Raw genomic sequence first — 24,925 nt, 5'->3', positions numbered from 1 at the left:
AGGTGGGCCTGTATGCAAGTGTAAAGTGTGCCCTTTGTCTTTGGGACTTGAAATGTTTGCAGAGGCATTAGATTTTGAGAAAGGTCTGTCCCCTGCTGGCCCTAAACCTTAGGCGGCTTTGTAAGCAGAGAGGCTCAGGAGAGGCTAGGCCATTATCTGCCTCTCCTGCTGGCTCCTGCTGGTTTGTGTGGGAAACCTTTCTCTCCTAAAAAGAAAACCTTGGCCTCTGAGAGGCCTTCAGCCTGATTGGTAAGGAGTCTTGCTGGGCCATTTGTTCGAGGTTAAAATTCTTACTGCCGTTTAATGGGTGGCCTTTTATATTGGGAGAGCCTACTTTCCAAGCTAAAATTAGGTTCATCTGGAATCAAGCCCTCATAACTGGAGATGCAGCTTTCCCAAAAACATGACTACAAAAGGCCCTATCGGCATTTTTAGTTTCCTAAGTTAGGGCTTAGTGAGAAATATAATAGGAACAGACTCTTCAATGACTGAAACCACTTTGTAGAATTTCACAGACAGGTCATAATCCTCTACCTGATCGTTCATAGTGACTTTCTCCTTATGATCGCCAGGAGTTTTCAAAATACTCATAATCCCCTATTCTTCCTTTGTGTCCCTTGTTCCCCTCAGCTGACCAGTCAAGTGCCCTTTCCTCAGGGGCTTGTCCACCAGTGGACACTGTTGTTGATGCAAATAATCCATAATTAATCTGTAAATCAAAATTTATTTTATCATGAGCCAGATCTGAGGACTAGTCTGGGGCCATCCTTCTGCAAGGAAGGAAGGGCACCAAAGAAGTGGGGTGTACAGAGTGGTTATATACCATTTTGGGACAAAGAGCATACATCACATGAAATAGGAATGTCCCTTTTACAGTAGTCATGAGATTGCTGGCACAGCAATTCGGTGAACACAGCAGGTGGGTGGTCATAAGGTGGGCGGACACAAGGTGGGCGCAGCAGGTCGGCAGTTAATCCTTAGTTTAGGGAGAGCTGCTTATCTTTAAAGAAATGCCAATGTGGGGGAAGTTACATCCTTATCTTTAAGGGCATTGTTCTTGTCTTTGGGACATAGTAAATATTTAAAGCAGATGTACAATGCATGCTTAACAGGCCACGTCAGGCCCTTTTGGAAAAACAAGGTCAGGCCAACTTAGTTTTAACCCAATTGGCTTCAGTTCCTCATATACTCCAGTATATCCTATTGGTTGTCATTTGTTTATCACTGTTGATGGCCCACTCCCCCTGTAAACCCCTCCCTCGACCACTAAGGCGCTAAACCTTCCAGCCCTCATTGCTCTGCTCCCGAGGGTCCTTTGTTTTGTCACTGACTCTTCTATCTTTGCCCACTGTTAAGCATGGATGTTCCCCAAAGCGCTTCTTCATCCTTCTTTCCACAGAGAACTCCGCTCCCATATCCCTGGGCTTACGTCTCTGTGAACAAGTCCTACCGCCCTCCGTAAGCCCAGTGACTCTCCTGGGGGTCAGTCCTACTTGGAGGCCTGTCTCCCCAAAACATGCCTTGTGTTGATATAGGATGTGCTCTCCTGCTCACCTATCGAAATCCTGCCTAACTTAAAATAGAACTAGGCTCATCCATAAAATTCTGTGTTTTCTCCCAGCCAAACTGGACGCACTGCACTGCTGCAGGGAATTTGTTCTGCCTTCCTAGGGGCTGGGCAGTGGCTTCCTGTGATAAGACCTCTCTCATGAATGTGACACAGAGGGATGGCGTGGAGCTAGGAAAAATCCCAAGAAGGCTGCCTATGTGTCTGTCTCCCCTGCCAAACCGGGAGCTGAGGGGCAGGGATTGTTCTGTTCACTTCTGTGCCTGCAACCCTGCACACATGGCAGGCTCTCAGTGAGAGCATGTGGTACTGAAATATGGCACGTGGGGGGGCTGGCCCTGTGGCTTAGCGGTTAAGTGCGCACCCTCTGCTGCTAGTGGCCCGGGGTTCGGATCCCGGGTGCGCACCGATGCACTGCTTGCTGGGCCATGCTGTGGCGGCGTCCCACGTAAAGTGGAGGAAGATGGGCACGGATGTTAACTCAGGGTCAGTGTTCCTCAGCAAAAAAGAGGAGGATTGGCATGGATGTTAGCTCAGGACTGATGTTCCCTTTGGCTGATCTTTCCCAAAAAAAATAAATAAGGCAGGTGTGAGCATTACTCCGGGGAACTGTCTGAAAACAGAGGGGGCAGTTCTCAGCCTCGGCTTCTGGATGAACGAGGCAGGAATGGGGTGGGAGGGGGCAGGGAGTCTGACCATGGTTTAGATGGATTTGTTTCCAGACTGCTTAACCAGGTCCTATTTTATGAAAAATCAAGGCTAAGCATCTTTATAAAGTGATCCTCAGCTATCAGTACTTGTGCTTGATGATCATTTCCTTCCTCCTGATTCTTCCCACTCAAGCAATGCTGAAGAAGAATCGAAGGGCCAAGTAGGTCACCACTCTCCCCTTCCTTTCCCTCCATCTGGCCTCCCATTCTGCGTGCTTAGGACCCCTGCACTGCCCCCTCTCTCCCCGCAGCCCCACATGTCTGGGCTGGCCTTGCTTGGCAGATGGTTCCTGTCTCTTTCTCTACCCTGTGGCCTGAAGGCCATGGGGCACCTTTGAGCATATTAAAAAAAGGCCCTCTCTCCTGAGTGTGGTTGCAGCCCCACGCCAGGGTGCTCAGCTTGGATAGCCCACTGGCCTGGGTTTCAGCCCTCACTGGACCCTCTGCAGGAAGCCCTTGGGCAGTGAGCAGCCTGCACAGCTGTATGCAGGGCTTTGCATCAAACTGAGCTGTCACGCAGTCTGTTCCCATCTTGCAGCTGGGAAACCTGCAAGCACAATGATTCCTGTTAAAGTGTTTACCCTCCCATTTGGTCTTCAGATAATTTCTTCTTCCAAATCTTTGTTTTCTTGCTGAAAATTTGGAGAATACCAAAAGACCTTGACAAGTACCAAATAATTTGGAGGAGGTGACATTTGAACACACCTTCCTAGTTCTGTGGTATAGTCTGTGCCGTGGCTCTGTTTTACTCTCTTAATGCTCGGCCACTTTTTTCTATAAACACAGAATATGCAGATCTTATTTATTTTTATTGTGTTCACCTCCTCTGTCTCCTAAGTTACCAGGATCTGCTGCTTCTTTACTGTCTGGCAATACAGGCTTTATTTCTCACTCCTAATTGCTGTCTTGATTTACCAGTATTTTCATAGTGGTTTAGAAAATTTTACTCTAAACCCTGGAAACATAATTAAAAATACAAACTGCTGGGTAGTAGCCAGAGGCTTTGGCACACAGGCCACATGACAGATGATGGCTGCCTGGGCAAGCTCTGCTCTGTGGGTCCCTTCTCCAAGTTCACCTGAGGGTCCTTGACTCCCTGGGGTCTAATAATGGAGGCAGAGCTGCGACTGGCATCCTAAGTATAATGACCAAATTCCAACCAAAAGGCATTTGAAGTTTTGCAGAATGAAACGACACAAGCCTTAAAGCAGTGGAATAAACAAACTAAAACTCTGTAAAATTTATGGCAACCAGAATCCTCTGGTTGATTGAATTATGTTTTTAATTCCATTTTAATGTTTGAATTTGATTATCTTTGTATATCATCGTACTTAATATTAAACAGCATAGAATTCTCAGAATCAATCTATCTGCATACTATCAAGAACTATGAATTGGCCTTGATCTCTTTAGAGTAAGGTTTCTCAACCTCGGCACTGTTGATACTTTGGGCCAGATAATTTCTGTTGTGGGGGGCTGTCCTGTGCATTGCAGGATGTTTAGCAGCATCCCTGACTTCTACTCATGAGATGCCAGTAGTATCTCCCCCTCCTCCAGCTGTGACAACAAAAAAAGTCTCCAGACGTTGCCAAATGTCCCCTGGGGGGCAAAAGTGCCCTCATATGGGAAGCACTGGGTTTACACTTTTCTGATGTTTTCATTACACCTTGAATGTCACTTTCTAGACTGAGACCCTTCTATCCGTCAGTTTTTTTATTTGATGTGTATTTCACAATTAGAATATGGAAACATTCTCATCATTTGGGTTTTTTCAGTTGCTGGATTACAGACAATGAGAATCTGTTCTGTAGAGACATGACTAGTTTTCTGTCTTCATGTGCCTTTGTGGCTCTCTTTGTGTGGTGTAATAATGATAACGTGCTGGGAAGCCTGAAATCTCTGTTTCCTCTGGCCATGTAAATAAGCCCCTTCGAATTCTTTCATCTGCACACACATTGGCTTGCTCAGGAGCTAGACAGGGCATGGAAGCCCCCTTAGGGTCAATCCAGTGGCTTCGTTTGTGGGGCATGGATGTGTCGGGCATGTTGAATCTTTGTAGATTCAGCACTGTGTTGTACTTCTGGGTAATCGTGAGTATTTAAAAGGAGATGCATGCAAAGAGCATCTAAATGTCATATGAAATCTTCTCCAATGCAGCCATCTTTTTTATTAGTTCTCTAATTTGAGGAATATTGGCTCTTTGCAGGGCTGTACAGACTTCCTTGCACAGGTCATGAAGAGGAATTCATTTCAGATCATTAAGCACTTAAGGGTCTATAATAAGCGTACAGTCTTCTGAGCTCTGAGCCTGGCCTGGCAGGACAGCAAGATGCACCAGCAGGGCACGTGACTTAAAGTCAGGAGAGGAGGATTCTGGCCCTGGCTTTTAGAGGCGTTGATGATGGGGCCTCAGTCAAGTTGCCTCCCTCTCTGGACCACAGTGCTTTTTCTCTTAAATAAAGATGTTGGACTAGATAGACCAATAGTCTCTAAGGACTTGTCCAGCTAAAAATGAAAATGTATGATTTTAATTAAAGTGATAATGAGCTTGGTATTTTCAAATATAATTAAATTGAGTTGGAGAGGTATTTTTTTCTAAGAGGAGGGATAGTGGTAGGATATTAAAAATTATGTTTATTCCATCAGTGAAGATTTCAAGTGACGGATGTGATTAATGTTGCCATGGAGAATTTGTGTATTGAGAATCAGAGCTGTCTTTGCATTTTCTTCATTTGCAGTCTCTGCTCTGAAGCGAACTTCTTTGGAAGATGTGTGTGCATGTGCCTAGAGGCTGAGGGTGGGGTGACTGTATCTTCCTCTCTCTATGAATCTGGAGCCCTCCCTGGGTGCTAGTTCTAGCTTTGCTATGTGATTTTGGGCAAGCCACTTCATGTCCTAGGGCCCAGTTCTCACTTTAATGTGAGGAATTAAGCTTTGGTCCTGTGCAGAAAAGGTTGACATAGCAGATGTGCCATTGTCTATCCTTAGAGAAGCCCGTTTACAAGGTTGGTCACATGGGTGACATGTAGGAACTTGGCTAGGAAACAGTTCTCTACACTGATATTAAACTTTCTCTCAATGGTAAGAGTGGCTCACTGTGCCTAAATTGTTTGTACCAACAATGCGGTTTATGCTGAACACGTGCTTGCCTTCTGGGAGTCTGGAGTTTTTGTACAAGCTAGGCAGAAGGTACTTAAGTGACTAGCCTTCCATAAAATCCCTGGGTACTGAGTCTCTAATGAGCTTCCCTGGTAGACAACACTATGCACATGTTGTCACAACTTGTTGCTAGAGGAATTAAGCATGTCCTTTGTGACTTCCCTGGGAGAGGACACTTGGAAGCTTGTACCTGGTCTCCTCTGGACTTCACTCCATGCGCCTTTTCCCTTGGCTAATTTTGCTTACATCCTTTTGCTGTAACAAATCTTAGCCATGTTTATAACTATATGCTTATTCCTGTGAGCCCTTCTGGCAAATCACCGAATCTGGGGGTAGTCTTGAGGAACCCTGGCATGGATACTCTAAAACCCTCTCAAAATCTATATTGTGAGTAGAGTTCTTTGGATTTTTTTTCTGAGTAAAAATTATTTCAATATCTTAGGCTTTTTTCTGCCTTAACTTGGTAGTAAGAAAAGGTCATGGCGGAGGCAAATGGGGTGAGCTGGTTGATATCCCCCTGTTCTGTGGTCAAACCATAGCCTAGTTGGCCATTAGATATATGCTTTTGATTGTAAGAAAATAAATACAAGTGAGAAAGGGTCAGTGCAGAATGAGACAGTAACGAGGCAATACCGTTTCAGCCATTATCCTATTAGCTGTGTGTTTTACATATTGGTGTGTCCTTCTGTGTTGTTGAATTAGATATAATTGGATTCTTAAGACTGAGGCTATTTATAATTCGAGGGGAGCTTATTGTTTGAATAAATCCTCTTGTGAATTTGTTCCTAATTTGTCTTTGAAGTGAAGCCAACATGAGTGGGGGAGTAGTGTGAGCCTTAGCATCGAGTGTTCTGATTGAAAGAGACGTGCGTATGTTGTAACAGTCAAGAGTGTTCCAGTTACAAGCAATAGAAATCACTTATATTAGTTTAAGCAAAATAAATGACAACATATTACAGAATGCAATTGGCTAGATCCATGGCCTCGAGGGATGTTGTCAGAATCCTGTTTCTCTCTCCTCACCTCTCTCCCTTCTTCTATGTCAGCTTCATTCTCAGGCCAGCCCTCCTCATGTGGTCTTGAATTGTCCCCAAAGGCAAGGTCATCTTAGTATCAATTACCCCTCACTGAGAAAGGACAGAACTTCAAAAAGAAAAGATTTCTTTTAACAGAAGAAGGAAGAAAGCAGAATGAGCAAAAGTGATTATCTAGTAGATGTGGCTCCCAGGAAAAGGTTCCATGGCATCTATGAAGTTGATGTTGTGGGTCCCATTGGCTGCTGTAGTTGGTGGATATTTTTGAGGACCATCTCTGAGTATGGAAACAGAATATGGCCTTATTTTCCTGTTGGGTAATAATTATATTAGGGGCTTGATCTGGGCTGGGGACTGGGGATGTGATTGTAGCTAGAACGCTGGTCCTACCTACAAAGGATAGTATGTAGTGTGAAGGCCATCCTCCTTGTTAATGTGGACAGGGAGTCTTCATTTATATAGGTGTTTTTCAAGTGTTCTTTTTAGTTACATCTTTGTAGTTAAATTTTTACAGAACCCAATTTTTTTTTTATTGATGTTTTAATGGTTTCTAACATTGTGAAATTTTTGGGTTGTACATTTTTGTTTGTCCATCACCATATATATGACTCGCTTCACCCCTTGGGCCCACCCCCCACCCCCACTGCCCCTGGTAACCACAGTCCAGTTTTCTCTGTCCATGTGTTGGTTTATATTCCACATATGAGTGAGATCATACAGTGTTTGTCTTTCTCTTTCTGGCTTATTTCACTTAACATAATATGCTCCAGGCCCATTCATGTTGTTGCAAATGGGACGATTTTGTCTTTTTTTATGGCTGAGTAGTATTCCATTGTATATATATACCACATTTTCCTAATCCAATCGTCAGTCGAGGGACACTTAGGTTGCTTCCACTTCTTGGCTATGGTGAATAATGCTGCAATGAACATAGGGGTGCATAAGCCTCTTTGGATTGTTGATTTCAGGTTCGTTGGATAGATTCCCAGTAGTGGGATGGCTGGATCATAGGGCATCTCTATTTTTAATTCTTTGAGGAATCTCCATACCGTTTTCCATAGAGGCTGCACCAATTTGCATTCCCACCAGCTGTGTATGAGGCAGAACCCAATTTTTAATAGAGGTGAGAAGGAAGTTGCTATGGTTGAAATGAGAAAGATGGGAGCCCTGTGTGATCCCTAAAGACTTAAACCTACAGAGTCTAAGGAATTCATTTTGAAAAACCCTGAGGTAGATGGGCCAACCATGGCAGAGAGTTTGGTAAAGATTAATTCACTGTCCTGATATCTAGTTATTAGTTATTTATCAGCACTGAGTGGAAATAAAGCTAGTCCTATCAGGGAAGAATTATTGTCATAGGATCAAGAAAAACCACAACTCCTTATTTTTATTTTCTTTTGGAGCATCAACACTGATTCATTTTTGATTTATAGCTCAATATCACTGGGAGATTGTCCTGGTTCATGTAAAATGCCAAAAACATAGCTCTCCATCTATAAAATCCTATCAGATCTCAGTCCAGGCTATTTGTATCAGGGTAACAGGCCGCACTGTGGATCTTTAGCGTAGTGACATCATGGAGTGTCTATAGTTTCACTTTGGAGGGTGGTATCTTCCATATTTGTTCTTGTGACCAATCCCCAGGCTTCTCTTGTAAAGTTGTATTGATCGTATGATGGATCTGATGATGTCTTTTCTTTGCTGTTGTAGTCTCCTCACTTTAGAATGCTCACAGGGGGTCAGCCCCGTGGCTTAGCGGTTAAGTGCGCATGCTCTGCTACTGGTGGGCCAGGTTCGGATCCCGGGTGTGCACCGACGCACTGCTTGTCTGGCCATGCTGAGGCGGCATCCCACATACAGCAACTAGAAGGATGTGCAACTATGACATACAACTATCTACTGGGGCTTTGGGGAGAAAAAGGGAAAAAAAAGGAGGAGGACTGGCAATAGATGTTAGCTCAGGGCCAGTCTTCCTCAGCAAAAAGAGGAGGATTGGCATGGATGTTAGCTCAGGGCTGATCTTCCTCACAAAAAAAAAAAAAGAAAAAAAAGAATGCTCACAGGGCACGTGTATAGCTAATGTATTTGTTGAATTAGAAACTAGACTTAGGATTTCTTTCCTCTATTCTTGTTTCTACCTTTTGTAAGCTATAATGACTCATGCTCAAGGTTATTGAAAGCTGATGATACTTTATGGAAACATAATAGATCTGGACACTCCAAAATACATCAGTTAACACAAGCTTTCACATAAAGGGAGTCATATTTGATGAATAAATTAAGTTTCTATTATAAATCTTATTTGGGTCTAGTTTTATTTTTTTTAAGTGATCAGAATGCTAAGGTTATGGAGTTAACTCGCTCAGATATGATGGCAACCTTTAAAAAAGAGAACGTGTAAGTTTTCAGCGCCTAACAGAGGAGGTGACATAGCTAAGCGGAGACCTGACCTTTTTAGCTACTGCAAAATATGTTCTTTGACCTTTGTATCTATCCAGTGAATGTCCAGGACAGTTGTACCATTGAGAATATTTGCATTTGTTCCTCCTCTTGATTTGCTATTAGCATCACGCCCAACTAGGTAGGAAAAGTTTTGTTGCAAGTGGAGAATGGTGCTATCTTGGTGATTTTAATTTTGGAAAATCTCTGATTCTTTAATTTTATTTTGTAGATGTTGACAAATAGTGGATCTATTTGATTTTCAGTTGTATAACTGGAGAGTAGGCCCAGGTGGTGTAAAATGCCAGCAACTTAAATGTCCATCTGCAGAAGCCTTTTTTGGCTAAATTCAGTTTAGGTCCATGATGGCAGGCAACTACATGATAACTGATTCTCAGTGACCATATCAAAAGTGATTAGGCTTCTTTCTTTGATTGTGGCACGTGAACCTCTATCTCTGCCTTGGAGATACATGCAGGTACGTACACAGAGGAAGAAAACCAAAGCATACAAAAGGATATTCAGGAGAATAAGAGCATCCTTTGGACCTCGCACTCCCCGTCTCCTTCTGAGGTAATCATCATTCGCAGTTTGTTGTGTAACTTCTCTGAAATTTTATCTGCATATGTATGTATTTATTTCTATACACACACACATAGGCTTTAATAATCACTACTAATTATCTTGCTTTATTCACTCATTCCACTTTGCAGCATTACAAATCTATCTTTTTCAAGACCCTAATGATATCATCTCATAGTATGGATGTACAATAATTTATTAAATCACTTCTTTATTAATGGATGCCTAAGTGGTTAATGTTCTGCTGTTGTATATCTGTAATAAACATTCTTGTATGTATTCTTTCTGCACCTGTGCCAGTACAAGTATAGAATACATTTCTTGAAGTAGAACCTGGTGGGTTCAAAGAATGTTTATCTTACCTTTTGATAAACATCTCCAAGCTGCCCTTCAAATAGGTTTTCCCACTGACATCGAATGAGAGGATTTATATCTCACTACCCTCACCAACCCTCAACATTTAAAAAATCCTTTTATTTTTGCCGTTCTATTAGGTGAAATAGAACGGATGTTCATTTTCTTTTATTCAATTTTAACATCCTACGTTTATTGGCTGTTTTAAATTCTTTTTCTGAAATTACCTGTTCATGTCCTTTTTTCACTTATCTTTTAGGCTCTTGGACCCTTTTTTTAACACTGATTTGTAAGTAGTCTTTTTAAAAATTAAAGTATAGTAGACATACAGAAGAGTGTACAGATCCAAATTATACAGTTTGAATTTTCACAAAATGAACACACCTGTGTGACCACCACTCACACTCACTCATCTTCTCACCTGGGAAGCCCTTCTGCTGCCCCTCGCAGTCCCTGCCTCCTGCCCGGGAGGTAAACACTATTCTGAATTTTACCACAGTACATTGCTTTGTCTGTTTTTGAACATTATACAAACAGAATCATAAATAGATTACCTGTCCAATGAATGCTTTTGTGTTTGCCTTCCTTTCCCCTTATCCTTATTTATTGAGATTCATACATGTAGTTGCAAGTAGTTATAATTCATTTATTGTTACTGTTGTATAATATTCTATTGGATGACTACACCACTAATTTATCCATTCTACTCTTGAACATTTGGATTGTATCCAGTTTTGACAATTATGACCTCTGCTGTTGTGAACTTTTTTATAAACATTTTTGGTATCCATAAGTATGCATATCTTTTGGGTATGTATCTAGGAGTGGAATGGCTGGTCGTAGAGTACAATTAGCTTTTACAGGTAGTGTTTTCTGAAGTGTTTGTACCAATGTACACTTCCACCAGCAGCTTTTAAGAGTTCCAGTTGGACCACATCCTTGCTAACATTTGAAATGGTCAGACTTTTTCCTTGTGTAGTGGTACCCCATTGTGATTTTAATTGTATTTTCCCTAGTTACTAATGAAGTTGAGTGTATTTTCATACGTTTATTGGTTATTTGTGTATTGTCTTTCATGAGTAGCCTGTTAAGTCTTTTGCCTATTTTCCTATTGGGCTGTTTTTCTCTTTCTTATTGATTTGTAAGACTTCTTTATATATTCTGGATACTTATCTGCAGGTAGTTATAAGTATTATAAATATCTTCTCTCACTCTGTGGCTTGCTGTTTTGCTCTTTTAATGAGATCTTTTAATGTAGTTTAATTTGCTGATCTTTTCCTTTATGATGAATGCATTTGTGTCCTGTTTAAGAAATCTTTTCCTTCCCCCAAGGTTGTGGAAGTATTCTCTCATATTATATTTCAGATATCTCCTGTATTATTTTGCATATCTATATCTTCAGCTCATCTACATTTGTTTTTTGTGTATGGTGTGAAGTAGGATCAATGCCCAGCACCATGTATTGAAAAGACCTTTCTTACCCCAAGTGTACTTCAGGAGTAACTTTGTTATAAATCAGGAGACCATATATGTGTCTTCTTTTGTTCTGTGGTCTTTTTGTTTATCCCTGTGCCAATACTATTCTGTCTTAATTACTGTAGCTTTGAAATAAATCTTGATATCTTGTGGTGACTATCTTCCCATTTTTTTGTTGTTCAGTATTATCTTGGTTATTTTTGACTCTTTTCACTTTCCACTTAAACTTTAGAATCGTCTTATCTATTTTCTTACAAAAAAACTTGCAGAATTTTGATTGTTAATATGGAGTCTTCTAATCCATGAACATGATATATCCCCCCATATGTTTAGTCTTCTTTAATTTCTCTCAGTAATGTTTTATTACTTTTCTAGATAGAGGTCTTACACATTTTTCATTAATTTGTTCCTTGGTATTTGATTTTTATGCTGTTGAAAATAGTATCTTTTTAAAATTGCATCTTATTACTGTTTGTGGCTAATATAGAACTAACTGGTATTTGTGTCTGGTGACCTTGTTGAATTAACTTCTTAATTCTCTTTGGTTTCTTGGTTCTATCTGCCATTTTGCCAGTACCTCACTGTTCTAATAATTGGGACTGATGGTGAGCTGGGGCATGAAGGAAGCAGCATGCAGCTTTAATTTGAGTATCGTTTCTCTGGGCACTTTACATTCAATCTCGGTAGTCTACCTTATGAGCAAGAGAAGACTGCATGGCTGGCAGGGGAACCTCTGCTCCTTTTGTTGAAAATGCCATTGGTTTCCCAAGTGCCTGATTCTAGCACCAATGGCTGTCTGAGCAATGACTCCTTCGGTTGCACCTCCTCTGCTCTCTAGTGTGTGGAATATGGGGAAAGGGTTCAGGAGCAAATGCTGCAGCTCCTATCCAAATTTGCTATTGCATATAGGGGGTAATTGTTTGAACTCTTGATGACTATGCCATCTAATTGTGGGAAATTCTGAGCTCTACCTAAGATTTCATTGAGGTATGTTTTCAGCCCTCAGCATTTTCCCTCCATATGGTCTAAATTTTAATGTTTTTGATGGATATTCTTTATAATATGGGGTTTGACGCTGGCCATTTCCTAATTTCTTTGATCTTGATGTTCTTTCTCTAGTTTTCCATGCTTCTTGTTGCTTTGGTGGGTTTTATAGAGAGTAGTAGGGAGAGAGGGGTGAAAAGGCCTTTATTCTACCATATTTAACTTTTATTCTCTGAGTGATAATGTTAATGGTCTTCTAATGACTTTGATTCAGCTCAAATGAGTAAATATTTATTCAGCACCATTACTTTAAGCCAAGTGTTTGAAGTCTTATTCAGTGTTTTCCTCTTCCCCACAATATGTTCTGTTTTTTAAAAAGTTCCTCTACTAGCTCTTCAAACCAAAGAGGTCCAATGTGTAGTATGGTGCCAGCGGTGCCAAACTAAGGCCATCTTAGTGGTTTGACAAGGATGAGCTCGGGTGGCAACATCCATGCCATTACTAGCTCTAGTTGCCCATGGCATTATCTTTTGTTACTGGTATGAATTAATCATTGCATGTTAAATAAAAACCAGACATTATTGTTAGAGTTTGGAGATTCCTCAAGCATTTATTGCTCAACAAGCATTTATTGAGCACAGTCTTTGTGCTGGTGCTTTCATAGGCCCTGGGGATAGAGAATTGAATACTATGTAATGAACCCCTTTTTTGGGTTTTTATAACATTGGTTGGGAGAAGACACAAGGATTGTTTCTATGTGGTAAAAGGTGAGGGTAGTAGGGGCAGGGGGCTTGGGGTGCCAAAGGAGTGACACTGAGCCAAATTAGAGATAATGGACTGAGAATGAGGGTTCAAGATTCAAATTCCCAGCAACTGCACACAAACACAAAGCTTGAGAAGACAAACTGTGAGTGTTCTGTTCTATAAAATTTTCTCCTATCCCTGTTTTCTATTCAATAAATGCTTTATTTACTAGGTGCAAGTAGCAGTGTTCTGTGATTAAGGGATAGTTGGGGCTTTAAGAGGCATATCTCATCAAATCATTGGGCAAGTAACTGCTCTATCCCCAGCTCATCGCAACAGTGTGGGGCATGTGGTAGATGCTCAATAAAGATTTGTTTATTGAGTGAAAGAATGATTGGCGAGCTCAGGCTACTCATGTTGATCTGGACAGGGTGGATCATAGGACAGAGGCTGAGTGTAGTCTGAAGATGTCTGGCTGGGTCTGGGCTGGGACTTGGCCAGGCTTGCCGCCTACAGGCAATAGACTGCTTTCTTGAGAGCTGTGCTGGCATCGTAGGGAACCATAGCACAGGGATGAGTAAAATTATATGCAAGGAGGAAAAAGCAATTGACGTTCAGCAAGAGCCATTCTGGCGAGTAAGGTCTTTGGAATGAAGGTAGCAACAAATGAGGGTGGATGGTTTACTCCACTGAAGACAGTCCATAAATGTTCATAAACGTTGGGTAACCCTGGCTTCAAGCAGCCCTTCCTCCTCTTTATTCCGAGGTTGTAGAAAATGCAAAGTGAATGTGTGCTGTGCTCTTGAAGAAATTTTAGCATGAAAAGCTGGGCTCTTGGCTTTTTGTCACTAGGCTGGTGCCTCCTGTGTGTGTGACCTCTGAGAAGCTATCTAAACCAGGTTGCTCCCTGTTAAATGGCAGTTGTCTTGCCTGTGTTCCAGTAATGCTGATTCCTACTTTAGAATGTGGGTTGGGTGCATTTCATGCTGTGCTAACTGAAGCAGAGCAAATATATAGTATGTGCTGGAGGGAGAGAGCGAGGGTGTCCCGGTCGAGAGTGGAGACTCTCCTTGTGTTGTTCTCATTCTGATTTTTTTCTCATGTACTGTTCTGTGCCGCCTCATGACTCTCTGGGTTTAAGGCTGTTCTTGCTCTTCCTGTAGTCCTAGGTCTTTCCATTTACAGATGCTCCAAGTTCTCCTTAAAAGAACGGTCCTCACAGAGGCTGCTTTCTCTGTTATGCCCCACAGAGTGCTGGCTGCCACTCCATTTGCTCAGAGAATGGCTGCCTGGTAACACTGGGCCTCTCGGTATGTTGAACCCTTAATTCTGTCTGCTTTCTCCCTGAAGACTCTGATCACTGCAAGTTGAATGCTTTAATGTGTTCAGGCACTGATCTAGGCATTTGGGAGACATCAGGGAACAAAACAGAAAAGCTTACTGCCTTCGTAGTGCTTACCTTCTAATGGGTGGAGGGAGGCAGATGGTACACGATGTTCACAGATAGATAAATCAGATAGCATGGTAGGAGATGATATGTATTCTGGAAAAGAAATATACAGCAAGGTAAGGGGGAGCTAAGATGTGGGCTGGGACAGGTTGCAGTAGTAAATAGGGTGGCCAGGACAGGCCTATGAGGTGAGATTTGACCAGAGACCTGAAGGAGATGAGGGAGTGGGTCTGTTGGATCCTGTGGTAAGAATGCTCCAGGGAGAGGAATGAGTTAGAGCCCAGGCCTGGCAGGAGTGTGCCTGGCTGTGGGGAGGTCAGTGAGAAGGCTTGTGGGGCAGGAGTGGAGTGAGCAGGTGCAGCTCATAGGGGAGGAGGTCAGCACTAGGGGCCTCATGCATTGTAAGGACTTTGGCCTTCACAGGGAGTGTGACAGGTAGAACCATTCTGGCTGCATGTCAGGGGCGCTGGGGCAGAGGTACAGAAGGGGGGACGGTTAGGAGGGAGTCCAGGCAAGACATTTTGGTGGTTGCTCCCTGTTATAAATCTGAATGCAAATGCACCTTTCATTGCAAAGTGGCCTAGGTCACTCTCAAATGACACTCCCCTCCCCCACAGCAGTAGCTCAAGGGCAATATTTTCCAATCTCTTCAAGCCCACTCTTGCTGTGGGTTATACTGGCTATTGTGGGTGTGGGATTGGGGGGAGGGCTGTGTGGCCCCTTTTTGTACATGACCACCTACCTCTTGGTCATGTGAAAACGAGAAGGAGACTCGTGATCATCCCTGAGGTCTTGGCAAGGGTACGCCTGTCTCCGGACTGGCAGAGCCCTGGAGGGTGGATGAGCAGTGTCCATAGTCTGCTTGGGACTAATGAATAGTTCTCAGGTTCTACAGAAGACAAAGAGCTCTCAAAGAATGATATAGGCTTTGAGAACTTGGCCCATCATACAGCTTTTGTAATTTGCTGAGCACCAGGCCTTAGAGTAGGAAACGTTGGAGGCTCCTGTTGATGCAGCACGATGAATATTGAGCAGGCATTTTGCTGGGAACTGCAGATATGGAGATGAAACTACTGTCCTTTCCCTTAAGCTGCTTGTGGGCTACATCTGGAGTCCCATACTCAAGCCTCCCGGGTCAACCAGATACCCGGAAGGGCCAGGCAGGTGAGTGAGGCCAGCTGGGTGTAATGCTGCAGGCGATGCAGGTGCCCAAGAGCGCGTGCCCCATCCAAACGCGGTGCGGGCACTACTGGGAGAAAGGGACAGCTCAGTGCTGGCAGAAAAGCCAAAAACCTGCATATTCCTTTTATTTTTTGTTAAATTCATGAAGTCTCCTGATTTTAAAATGTTGGTAGCCAATTCTGATATTTGAATAATACTGCATAGGTCGATCAAAAGCTTCCAGATTTCCTTTTCAGGGGGCCCTTTTGCAAATTCTGGTCCAAACAGGTAAAATATGAAGTTAACGTCACTGTGCTACAGCTGAGGATGAGTAGTTTAAAGGGCTAAGCAGTACTTTTGTTGATTTGTTTTTCAAAGTGCTCTCTCTTTTCTTTCAGTGATGACTGAATTCAACTCCCTATCACAAATTTTTGTAGGACGTTATAATCTTGTTTGAGTAGGAGAGAGTCTGGAAGCTATTGGAGGTTCTCATGAAGTGAGTTAGAACATAAATCAATTAATTTTGACCCCTCTTAGCTCCGCTTGTTCTGCTGCCTAGGTCACAGCAGGCAGGATGAAGGTGGATGATGGCGAGATGGGTTCTCTGCATGAGGTAGTTACATGGCTGTGGGTGACGTTGTTGCCAGGCGTCTGAGTGACAGAGGTGGTCTAATTAAAGTGGAATTGATTTATTAACAGAGCTTTACTAGTCACATAATTTAGCAACTTGGAGGTGTTATGGGGCCTGGGGTATTGCTGAAGAGTGCTAAGGCTCAAGATAATTATTGCCTGACTTTGGAGAGAATGACAGATGGGTCCTCATTGTTGCTATAAATCTGGGCTGCAATTGAAATGGCATTCTTTGTTGAACGTTGTTGAGAGGGCTCAGCATTGACCCTCAGTTGCCTTGCTGGCATGCTCACGTCTCTGTTCCTTTCCATGGCACTCTGTCTGAACCTCCACAACCCTCCCTCACAGCCTGCTGCTCATTCAGCTGCGTGATTTGCATTTGGCTTTGCCCTGACAATGGGTTGCCTGGGTCCACTCCATTTTCCAGCTGTCTTTCTGTTTGAATTTGAGTTTCCAGCTGACATGCTTTCTGGCCTGTGTGACTTAGTTAAAGGAGGTGTGGTCTTTAACCAGACTTGTGTAAATATTTATTTAAGATGTCTGTTGTATGTGTGCCTCTGGGAGTGTAGCTGTTATTACCCCCTTGACACACAAATGGCAGTAGATTGTAGGACAAGCAAAAACCTGAGAGGCAGGAGCTCCCTTAGCCAGAGTGACATTTTGCTTATGTTTCGCACTCTGGCTTGCCTGGCCTCTGCTGTGCTCCTGGGAACTCCTTGGGGTATTAGCAACCCACTTGTGTAGGTGATTTGGCCTAGGGAGATAGATTTCAGAAACTTAGATGTATTAAAGATGTGTGTGGTAGTGCTTTCCTGTTAGCCAGAAGCATTCATGAGCTCACAACGCAGATGTGAGCTTCTCCCAGATGTGCATCATAAATCTGGTTTCTGCTATTCTGTTTTAGATCTTTGACTATATTGTTATGAGTGGGGTGATTCTTTTCTTCAAGTAAAATATATTTCTTTTTCTGATTTGAATGGTTATATAGGATGGTTGTAGAAAATGTGGAAAATACAAAAAAGTAGAAAGGAAAGAAATCCACCCAAATATTCCCACCCACCAGAGATTAACCACTGTTATCATTTGAGGGATCTTTTTTTCTAATGGTTTTCAATGCATTTATTTATTTATTTATTTAAATTGAAGTAACATTGGTTTATAACATATAAATTCCAGGAGTACATCATTATATTTCTATTCCTGTGTAGACTACAGCTTCAATGCATTTTTTAAAAACATAGTTCTGTAAAGCTAGTTATATCACATATATCATCTTATATTTTGCCCTTTTCTACCTAATTTTTTGCTCAAACAATAAAGAAATCTATTATCTCACGTAAGTTTCCTCTTGTTCCCTTTTGCTTCAGACAAAATGGCCTCACACGTGCCAGGCGTTCCACCTCAGGCCTTTGCACTAAGGTTCTTCCTCTAGGTGACTGCATGGCTCACTCCCTCATCTCCTCTAAGTCTTTGCTCAGATGTCACCTTCTTTGCTCAGATGTCACATTCTCAGTGAACCCTCTTCTGACCTCCCCATTAAGTTTGCACCTATAGTAGCCAGAATGCCTCCTGACCCAGACCCATCCTTTCCCGTGGCACCAAGTACTGATGGCATGAAACATGCCACTTTTGTTTATTATCAATATCATTATTCTAACTAATATGCTACTATAAGCATTAACCAACAGCACTCTTTGTAAATATTTTTAAATAGCTACTTCTAGCTTATTTTTTTAATGGACCATACTTTAATCATCACCCTACTGCTGGATATTTACATTGCATCCAGGGTTTTGCTACTATAAATTGCATAAACCTACTGTGAACCTTCTGTATATAAAGTATTTTTTCATTTCTTAGGCAATAAAAGAGGTTCTTGGACATGAGATCGCTGGGTCAAGGTGTATTATATTGACTCATCGGCTGCAAATGATGCAAACTCAACTCAAACTAGCTTAAGCAAATTAAAGGGAATTATTGGCTGACGTATTTGAAAAATACAAGCATAGACTTCAGGTAGGGCTGATTCCAGAGGTTCAGTCCATGTCATCAGAGGTTTGATTTATATCTTTTATCTTCAGTATCAGCTTTCCTCTGTGTTGGCTTCATTCGGAGGCAGCCTCTCCCCCTTTAGGCCAAAATTGTTACCTGCAGCTCCTATTTTTATGCTACCAGCTCTACAATCACCTCTCTGAAAGACATCCTCTTCCCAATATTTTTTGCAAAAACTCAAGACAGGTTCTCATGGATCACATCAAATTGTGCCATCTTTGAATCACTAATTTTGGCCATGGGACAAGGATATACTAGAGTAGGGATAATAATTTCATCCCTCTCAAACCACATAGTGTGAGGGTGGGGGAGGTGTAGCATTCCCCAGAGGAGAATTAGGGTGTTCCTTTCCCAAATGGGGAATGGATGCTGGGCAGGCCCCAAACTATAGATCTTCATTTTACTTATGAACATTTTAAGGACTCTATGTCTCAGTAAAATGAAAAAGAAAAAGACAACATGGAAAGTGAGAGGAGTCTAGCTGCATCCTAAGCATGAATTTTTGGGTGTCTGAGGCCAGCCTAATCAGATGGCAGTCTCCCTCTGCTCTCACCATGAGAGAGTAAGAGGTGGGAAACTGAGGCCTCAGCTCCCAGGGGAATGATGGCCTGTAATTGTATGCCTTGTAGGCTCCCCGAGTGCACATTTCAGTTATGAGTGATGGAGACAAGTTCTAAATGTGAGGAGAAGAAATATTCTTGAAAATTTCCCTACGGGATTCTGATAGCCATGCTATCCAGATGGATCTGGAGGATTCTGACAGTTGGGCGCTCCAATCTAGAGCAGCCGTGGTGTTTGTTAAACAGGCCCTGCACCACGAGCTGACAGCTGAGGTGACTTCATTACCTCCAGCTCTGTGACCCCTGCCTTGACCGAGAGCAGTCTTCACAGGAGAGCTCCGCTTCACGGCTGCCCGATTGCCTGTCTCGTGGAACATGCCAGCTTGCAGCTTAATTGTCTGAGGTCAGAAGGTCCCTTGTCTGCGGTCCGCTGTTGAATTTGCACCTGCCTTAAAGGCACTGCTGGACTTTTATTGGACCTGTGGTGGCTTTCAGCTACCCTCCGCTAAGTATGTGTGGGGCTCCTGGGCACCTACCTTGTAACCTCTGCCTCGATGGGTGATCCTGGCCCAGGCATGCTGTTCTCCAAGTGGAACCCTATCTTAGTGTGAGGGAAGTTGGAAACATCCTGGTGAAAACCCCACACTTTGCTCCTTCCGTGGGAGCAGGGGCTATCTAAACCAATCCCACCCTTTCTTTGGAGTCCCTTCTCATCCCAGAATTAGGATGTGTCACATTCAGTTACAGGCCAAAGAAAATAAAGTTATCACTTGACACTCTTCAGAAACTCCTAAAAGGCCACTGACCTCTTCCATTTGGGTCCTGTGCTAATGACTGTTTGCTGCTATTTCATTTTAAGAACTGAGGAGTTGCTCACAAAGGGAAGCTGCCCGAGCCAAAGCCGTGCAGAGGGCCCTTCAGTGTACCTAGATTCCCCATGCAATTTTTGGTATTTTCTCCCTTTTCATCTCATCAAGGAAATTAGATGGAGCCAATTTATGAGGAAATGATTCCTATTAATCCCTCCCTTCTGTGCAGAGCTCTGGGTTAACCTGGAGCCCTCTTGCTTACATTTTCCTTGGTGCCTGGGGGATAGAACAGTATTAATATTCCACTTGTGCTCTAAGTTATTCATCCACTGGGCAGGCTTAACTCACTCACACAAGCAGAACTTTCCAGTATAATTCTGAGAGTGTTTGAAATCATGGACATTGACTCCAATTGAGTCAGGGAAACCCCACCATTCAGTGACCATCTCCTTTGTTGGATTCCAGAGTCTCTGGGGCAAAGTTTCTTGTGTTTCTCCATATAATCAAGTGGGCGCCCACCTCTTTGAAATCTGTAGCCCACTGTATAAATGTCTGGTATTACCAAATATCTAGATTAAATCTTTTTATAGTAATGGTTTACTGCTTGGAAAGCAGGCGGTTCTCTGTGATGGCGAGTGGAGGGCTTTTCCAGCTGTGCCCTCCATCCCATGGTGCCCGGGCCAGAGAGTGCAGGTAGAGCAGAGCAGGGGCTCCAGGTGGGCAGCTCTTTATCTGGTGTGTATATTGCCCATCTGGGCAGGATGTTAGCAGGAGTTAAAAAGATTTCCACTGCTGATAAAGAAGTAACCCACAAAAAGCACACTGCCAAAATATTCTAAAAACCAGTTGTAAGGATACACATTTCGATTTTTTTCTATGAAATTTTATTAAGTCTAATTAATGGTTATTGAGCAAGACAGGCTCAGTGTCCTATAGGGCATCTTGGTGCTCAGGGCGACCCCTCGAGGGATCTGGGTGCTGCCTTTTTTGCACAGGCCAATGTCTTCGGGAAGGTCTGGTGCCCCTTTGCACCGCCACACCTGTGTTGCCCATGAAAGCTACAGCTGGTCACTGCACACAGCTGGTCTGTCCTCCTTTTGCCAGTAAGAGCAACAGCAGGGATAACTGGAGCAGCTCATGTCACAAACAAAGAAGGTCAGGAATTTAATGGATCGCATTTGCCTTACACAGCCTGAGGATTGGGATGTGCCTGCATCTCAGGAAGGGCTTAGAAACTTCAGGAACGTGGTTCTCTCTTGCCCCAGAGCTGTGTTTTACTCATGCTTGTCTTTCTGCTCCTCGGTCTTTATAGCAAACAATGGCCAACCCTAGCTCCAGTGTTTACAGGTTTCAGTTCCAACAACATAAATTGACCAACTAGACTCTCAGTCTCAATTCCTACTTCATAGAAAATGAAATATGCTTGGTTTGAAGTGGCTCAGATGAGCCCCTTATGGCTGGGGGCAGAGGTACAAAGCACAATATGGCTGTCCAGGGCCCATTCTTGGACCTTGTGTCCAGGACAGGGAGTGAGTCCCAGAGAAGGGCCATGTGGTGAGCGGAGTGGGAGTCCAAGTGGATATTGACCTCTATGCCCCACGCCACACCTCTCTTACTCCATGAGTGAGCGCTTGCAACACTTGTGCCGGGAAAAAGCTGCTTCAAAGCTTTGCAGACCCATTGGGTAGGGCTTCATCTTTGTTGGAGGGTGGATGTATGCTCCCTAAATATGGCTTTTATTTGGAGATCTGCCTTTATTAAGTCAAATTGAGAACAGTCTTTGAAGCTGGACATTGCTTCGGCACAGAACAGATCACAGAATTAGGCAAAATGCTATCAACAGACTTGCCTCAAAAAAGGTAGAGAGATTTTTGAATATGGATAAATATTTTAATTATAATTATTACATCTACAAATGTAGATGTAACAATGTATTGTTTAAGATCATTTCTTATTGTTTTTCTAAACAGTTTTATTGAGGTCTACACTGGATTTTAAGCTCTGATGGGCAAGAGATTTTTTTCAACTGTGTGTTAGCAATGACACGTGCGTGTAGATACCACCACTAATTATCTTATTATGGGAACAGTGTGGATGGCTGCACTTTCGCTATGAAAGTTTATTAAGTTTCTCTATTCCCAGTTGCTAAATTCTCAAAGTCTCAGCAGTCATTTGACTGACAACTGCTTAAGCATTTTCGTTCTGAAGCTGGCCCGCCGGTGCTTCAGAACACACTGGGAAGGGAAGTCGTCAGAGGTGGAGTCTGGAATCTTTTCACTTCACTCTACCTTTTTTGGTTCTCAGATTTTACAAGTGCAGTTAATTTTTAATTTTATTCTCTTGGAACTTGCCCACTGATGTTTAAAGGACCATATCAAGTATATTAATATACTCACAAATGAGAGAAAATATCCATGAGGTCTTAAAATATTCTGAATAATATTTTCTTTCTTTTTAGCTGTCTCCGTTATGAGGTACAGCGCCTCTGCTTTTGGGTTTGCAGTAAGTAATCTGAAATGTACTTTTATGAAGTTTTGCACGTTTTTCCTGAGCCCATGAATCTCATCCTGGGCTCTCATTAAAAGGGTGGTTAGCAGATGAGAGCTCAGCATGACAAACAGAACTTTTATGGAAATAGCTGTCAAAAATTACAATTTAATAGAAGTAAACTGCAACGATGCTATATAATGCTCAAGAACAGGTTAGGGGACCACATTTTCCACAGCTGGTTAAGAGGATGTTTTAGCGCTTTAGCCCTTTCTCCCCCGCTCAAGGTTTTAGGTTTGAAAATGGGCACACTGTGGAGTGAGGCATCTGTTGGTGCAGGCAGAGGTGTTGGGAGCTAAGATGGGGGCTGCTGGTGCAAGGATGAGTCAGTCTGTAGTCCAATTAGGGGTAACTGGCTTCCGAGCCTCGTTCCTGATGGCAGTTGGTTAGAGAAAATGGGTCTCAGGTGTTTTACAGGCTAGGCACGTTGAAAACTTGAGTGAAGTTTCCCCAGGTCCCTTCAAGAGAGCGCTAGTGCTTGTAACTTTCCAGATGAGAAGTGTGGCGTGTGCAGTGACTCATACAGAGAGCTCCTCTCAACAGCCCTCCTGTAGCTTTAGTGTTTCCTGTACCTGAGGGTGTGTGTTCCTGTTCCAAAATCCACTTCTTCCCTTTGTTGCGAGAACTTAATGTTTTGGGGGTTGCAGATTCTTTTCAGAATCTTCTGAAAGGTGTGGGCTGTCTCTCCAGAAAAATGCCCACATCTCACACTCACACACACACACACACACACTCTGTCTCTCTGTCTCTCTCTCTCACTCACTCACTCCTCTTTCCTTCTTTCTCTCTCTTTTTCTCTCTCACACATTCACTCATTCATTCAAACAAAAGCATGGAATCTCGTATATAATTTCAAAGTGTTGGTAGACTTCCCAGAGCCCCTGGGTGACCCCACCCTCACCCCTGGGCCCCAGGCAGAACAGTCCCATCAAGAGCCAGAAACCCAGAATCCTCACCCTGAATCTTTTACTTGGAATGTACAGGAAAACGCTGAAATTATCTTGCCTGCTATGAGGAAACCAATTTCACATGTGTCAGAACAGTGTAATTCCACCCCCCCACCCCAATATCTCCAGAGTGCTGGCAGCCAGGGGACCAGGGAGCAGAGCCTACCACACCGCAGAGGGTGGTTTCTCAGGCTGTGGGAGCAGTGTCAGGTACGAGGAGGGGCGGTGGCACTGGCGCCAGGCCGGCACGTCATGTGCCCCAGGCTCCAGATTCCCAGGTTGCGCTGTGATGGTGAAGAGTGGCCTGCATCATAATGATGTGAAGCCTCCTTGCTCTGAGGTCATTCGCTCAGATGTTCTGAGTCAAAGAACAGTTGCCTTGTGTCTTCACAGTCATGCCCTGTTAACTTTGGAAAACCACTAATGCCGTGTCTCCTTCTCCTAGTTTGATGCCGTCCTCGACGTCCTGTCATCGGCGATTGTCCTGTGGCGTTACAGCAATGCGGCCGCTGTACACTCTGCCCATAGGGAATACATGTAAGTGGGTTTTTATCTTCCACCAGACTGCAGAACTCTTGCAAATGAAGGCCACATAATTAGGCTCTCAACAGAGCTCACCCTGCAGCTTTGGTCCCAGTGATGAGACTAAAAGGTCTCCAAATTGCTTAGAATGGTCAGAGAGATGGGATGTCCCTTTATAATTCTCCCCGCTCTCTGCTCTTGAGTCTAGAGTGAATATTTGTATGCTCACTTGTTGGTCTATCCATCTGTCCGTCTATCCACCAATCCTCCCATCAGTCAATCCATCCGTCCTTCCATCCTCTTTCTCTTTGTGTTATTGGAATCTTTATGCCTTGAATTTTCATATTTTTTTCTTTCTTTCTAAGGTGAGTTTTCACTGTAATTTACAGAAGACATCTTGAAGGCATTCTAAATTATTCCGCTTGTCTTCCATCCCTCTCTGTATTAGAGGATATTGCTTGCCCCAGTCTCCACATCTTGTGGGTGATGATTTTGTCTTTGAGGGATTTGTGTTTGTGACCATAAACGTATCTTTTCAGCTTCTCTCTCTTTATTTCACTTGTAATCCTCCGGGTGATAACAGCACAGGTTCCAGAGTCAGATTTCTTGGCTTTGAATCTCAGCTCCACCACTTGTTAGCTCTGTGACCGTGGGAGGCTGCTAACTGCTCTATGCTTGTTTCCTCATCTGGAAAAGCAGGAAAACAATAATACCTCCTTCATAGGGTTTTTATATATATTATATATACACAATATATAATGTAGTATAATATGTATGTTATATTAACTTAGAACAGTGTTTGGCATGTAGTTCAGTAAACCTCAGCTGCCATCATTATTAATTATTAAAGGGGCTCCCCTGGTACTGAACCACCACTGGTCATTAGGGCAAGAGTTTTACCCCACCTCTGCAGCTTTTGGACGGTTGAATACAAATGAGTAAATGCCCCCTTGCTGTGGTTTGTGGTGCCCAGACAGAAGGTACCTTTGATGGCAGACAAATATTGGGTGCAGAGGACTCAGATAGTAATATATCTGAGATTGTGTGTGCCAAATGGAAAGCTTTTGAAAGATGACACTGTAACTGATTTGCAAATGAGAACAAATTTTAATTTAGTCCATTATTGGCTTTAGGTAAAGCACAAAAACTTCTAAGTGTTAAATATTTGTTTTAATGTACATTAGCTTTTTTAACAAAT

The 24,925-nt window shown here is 42.9% G+C and overlaps 1 protein-coding gene across 1 annotated transcript in view; it reads left to right on the top strand.

Annotated features, from left to right (window-relative positions):
- The window catches only part of TMEM163 (transmembrane protein 163), a 223,485-nt gene that overhangs the window by 115,189 nt on the left and 83,371 nt on the right, over positions 1–24,925 (top strand). The window contains exons 3-4 of the mRNA XM_087435086.1: positions 22,170–22,213; positions 23,651–23,742. Of these exons, the coding sequence (XP_087291212.1) occupies positions 22,170–22,213; positions 23,651–23,742 (136 nt within the window). The remainder of the gene's footprint in view (positions 1–22,169; positions 22,214–23,650; positions 23,743–24,925) is intronic.

This window comes from Ceratotherium simum, chromosome 9, assembly GCF_057802395.1.
Source record: "Ceratotherium simum simum isolate JZ-2026a chromosome 9, ASM5780239v1, whole genome shotgun sequence".
In the NCBI taxonomy this organism is placed as follows: Eukaryota; Metazoa; Chordata; class Mammalia; order Perissodactyla; family Rhinocerotidae; genus Ceratotherium; species Ceratotherium simum.
Note: the sequence above shows the minus strand (reverse complement) of the source record. Positions and strands in the feature narration are given on the sequence as shown.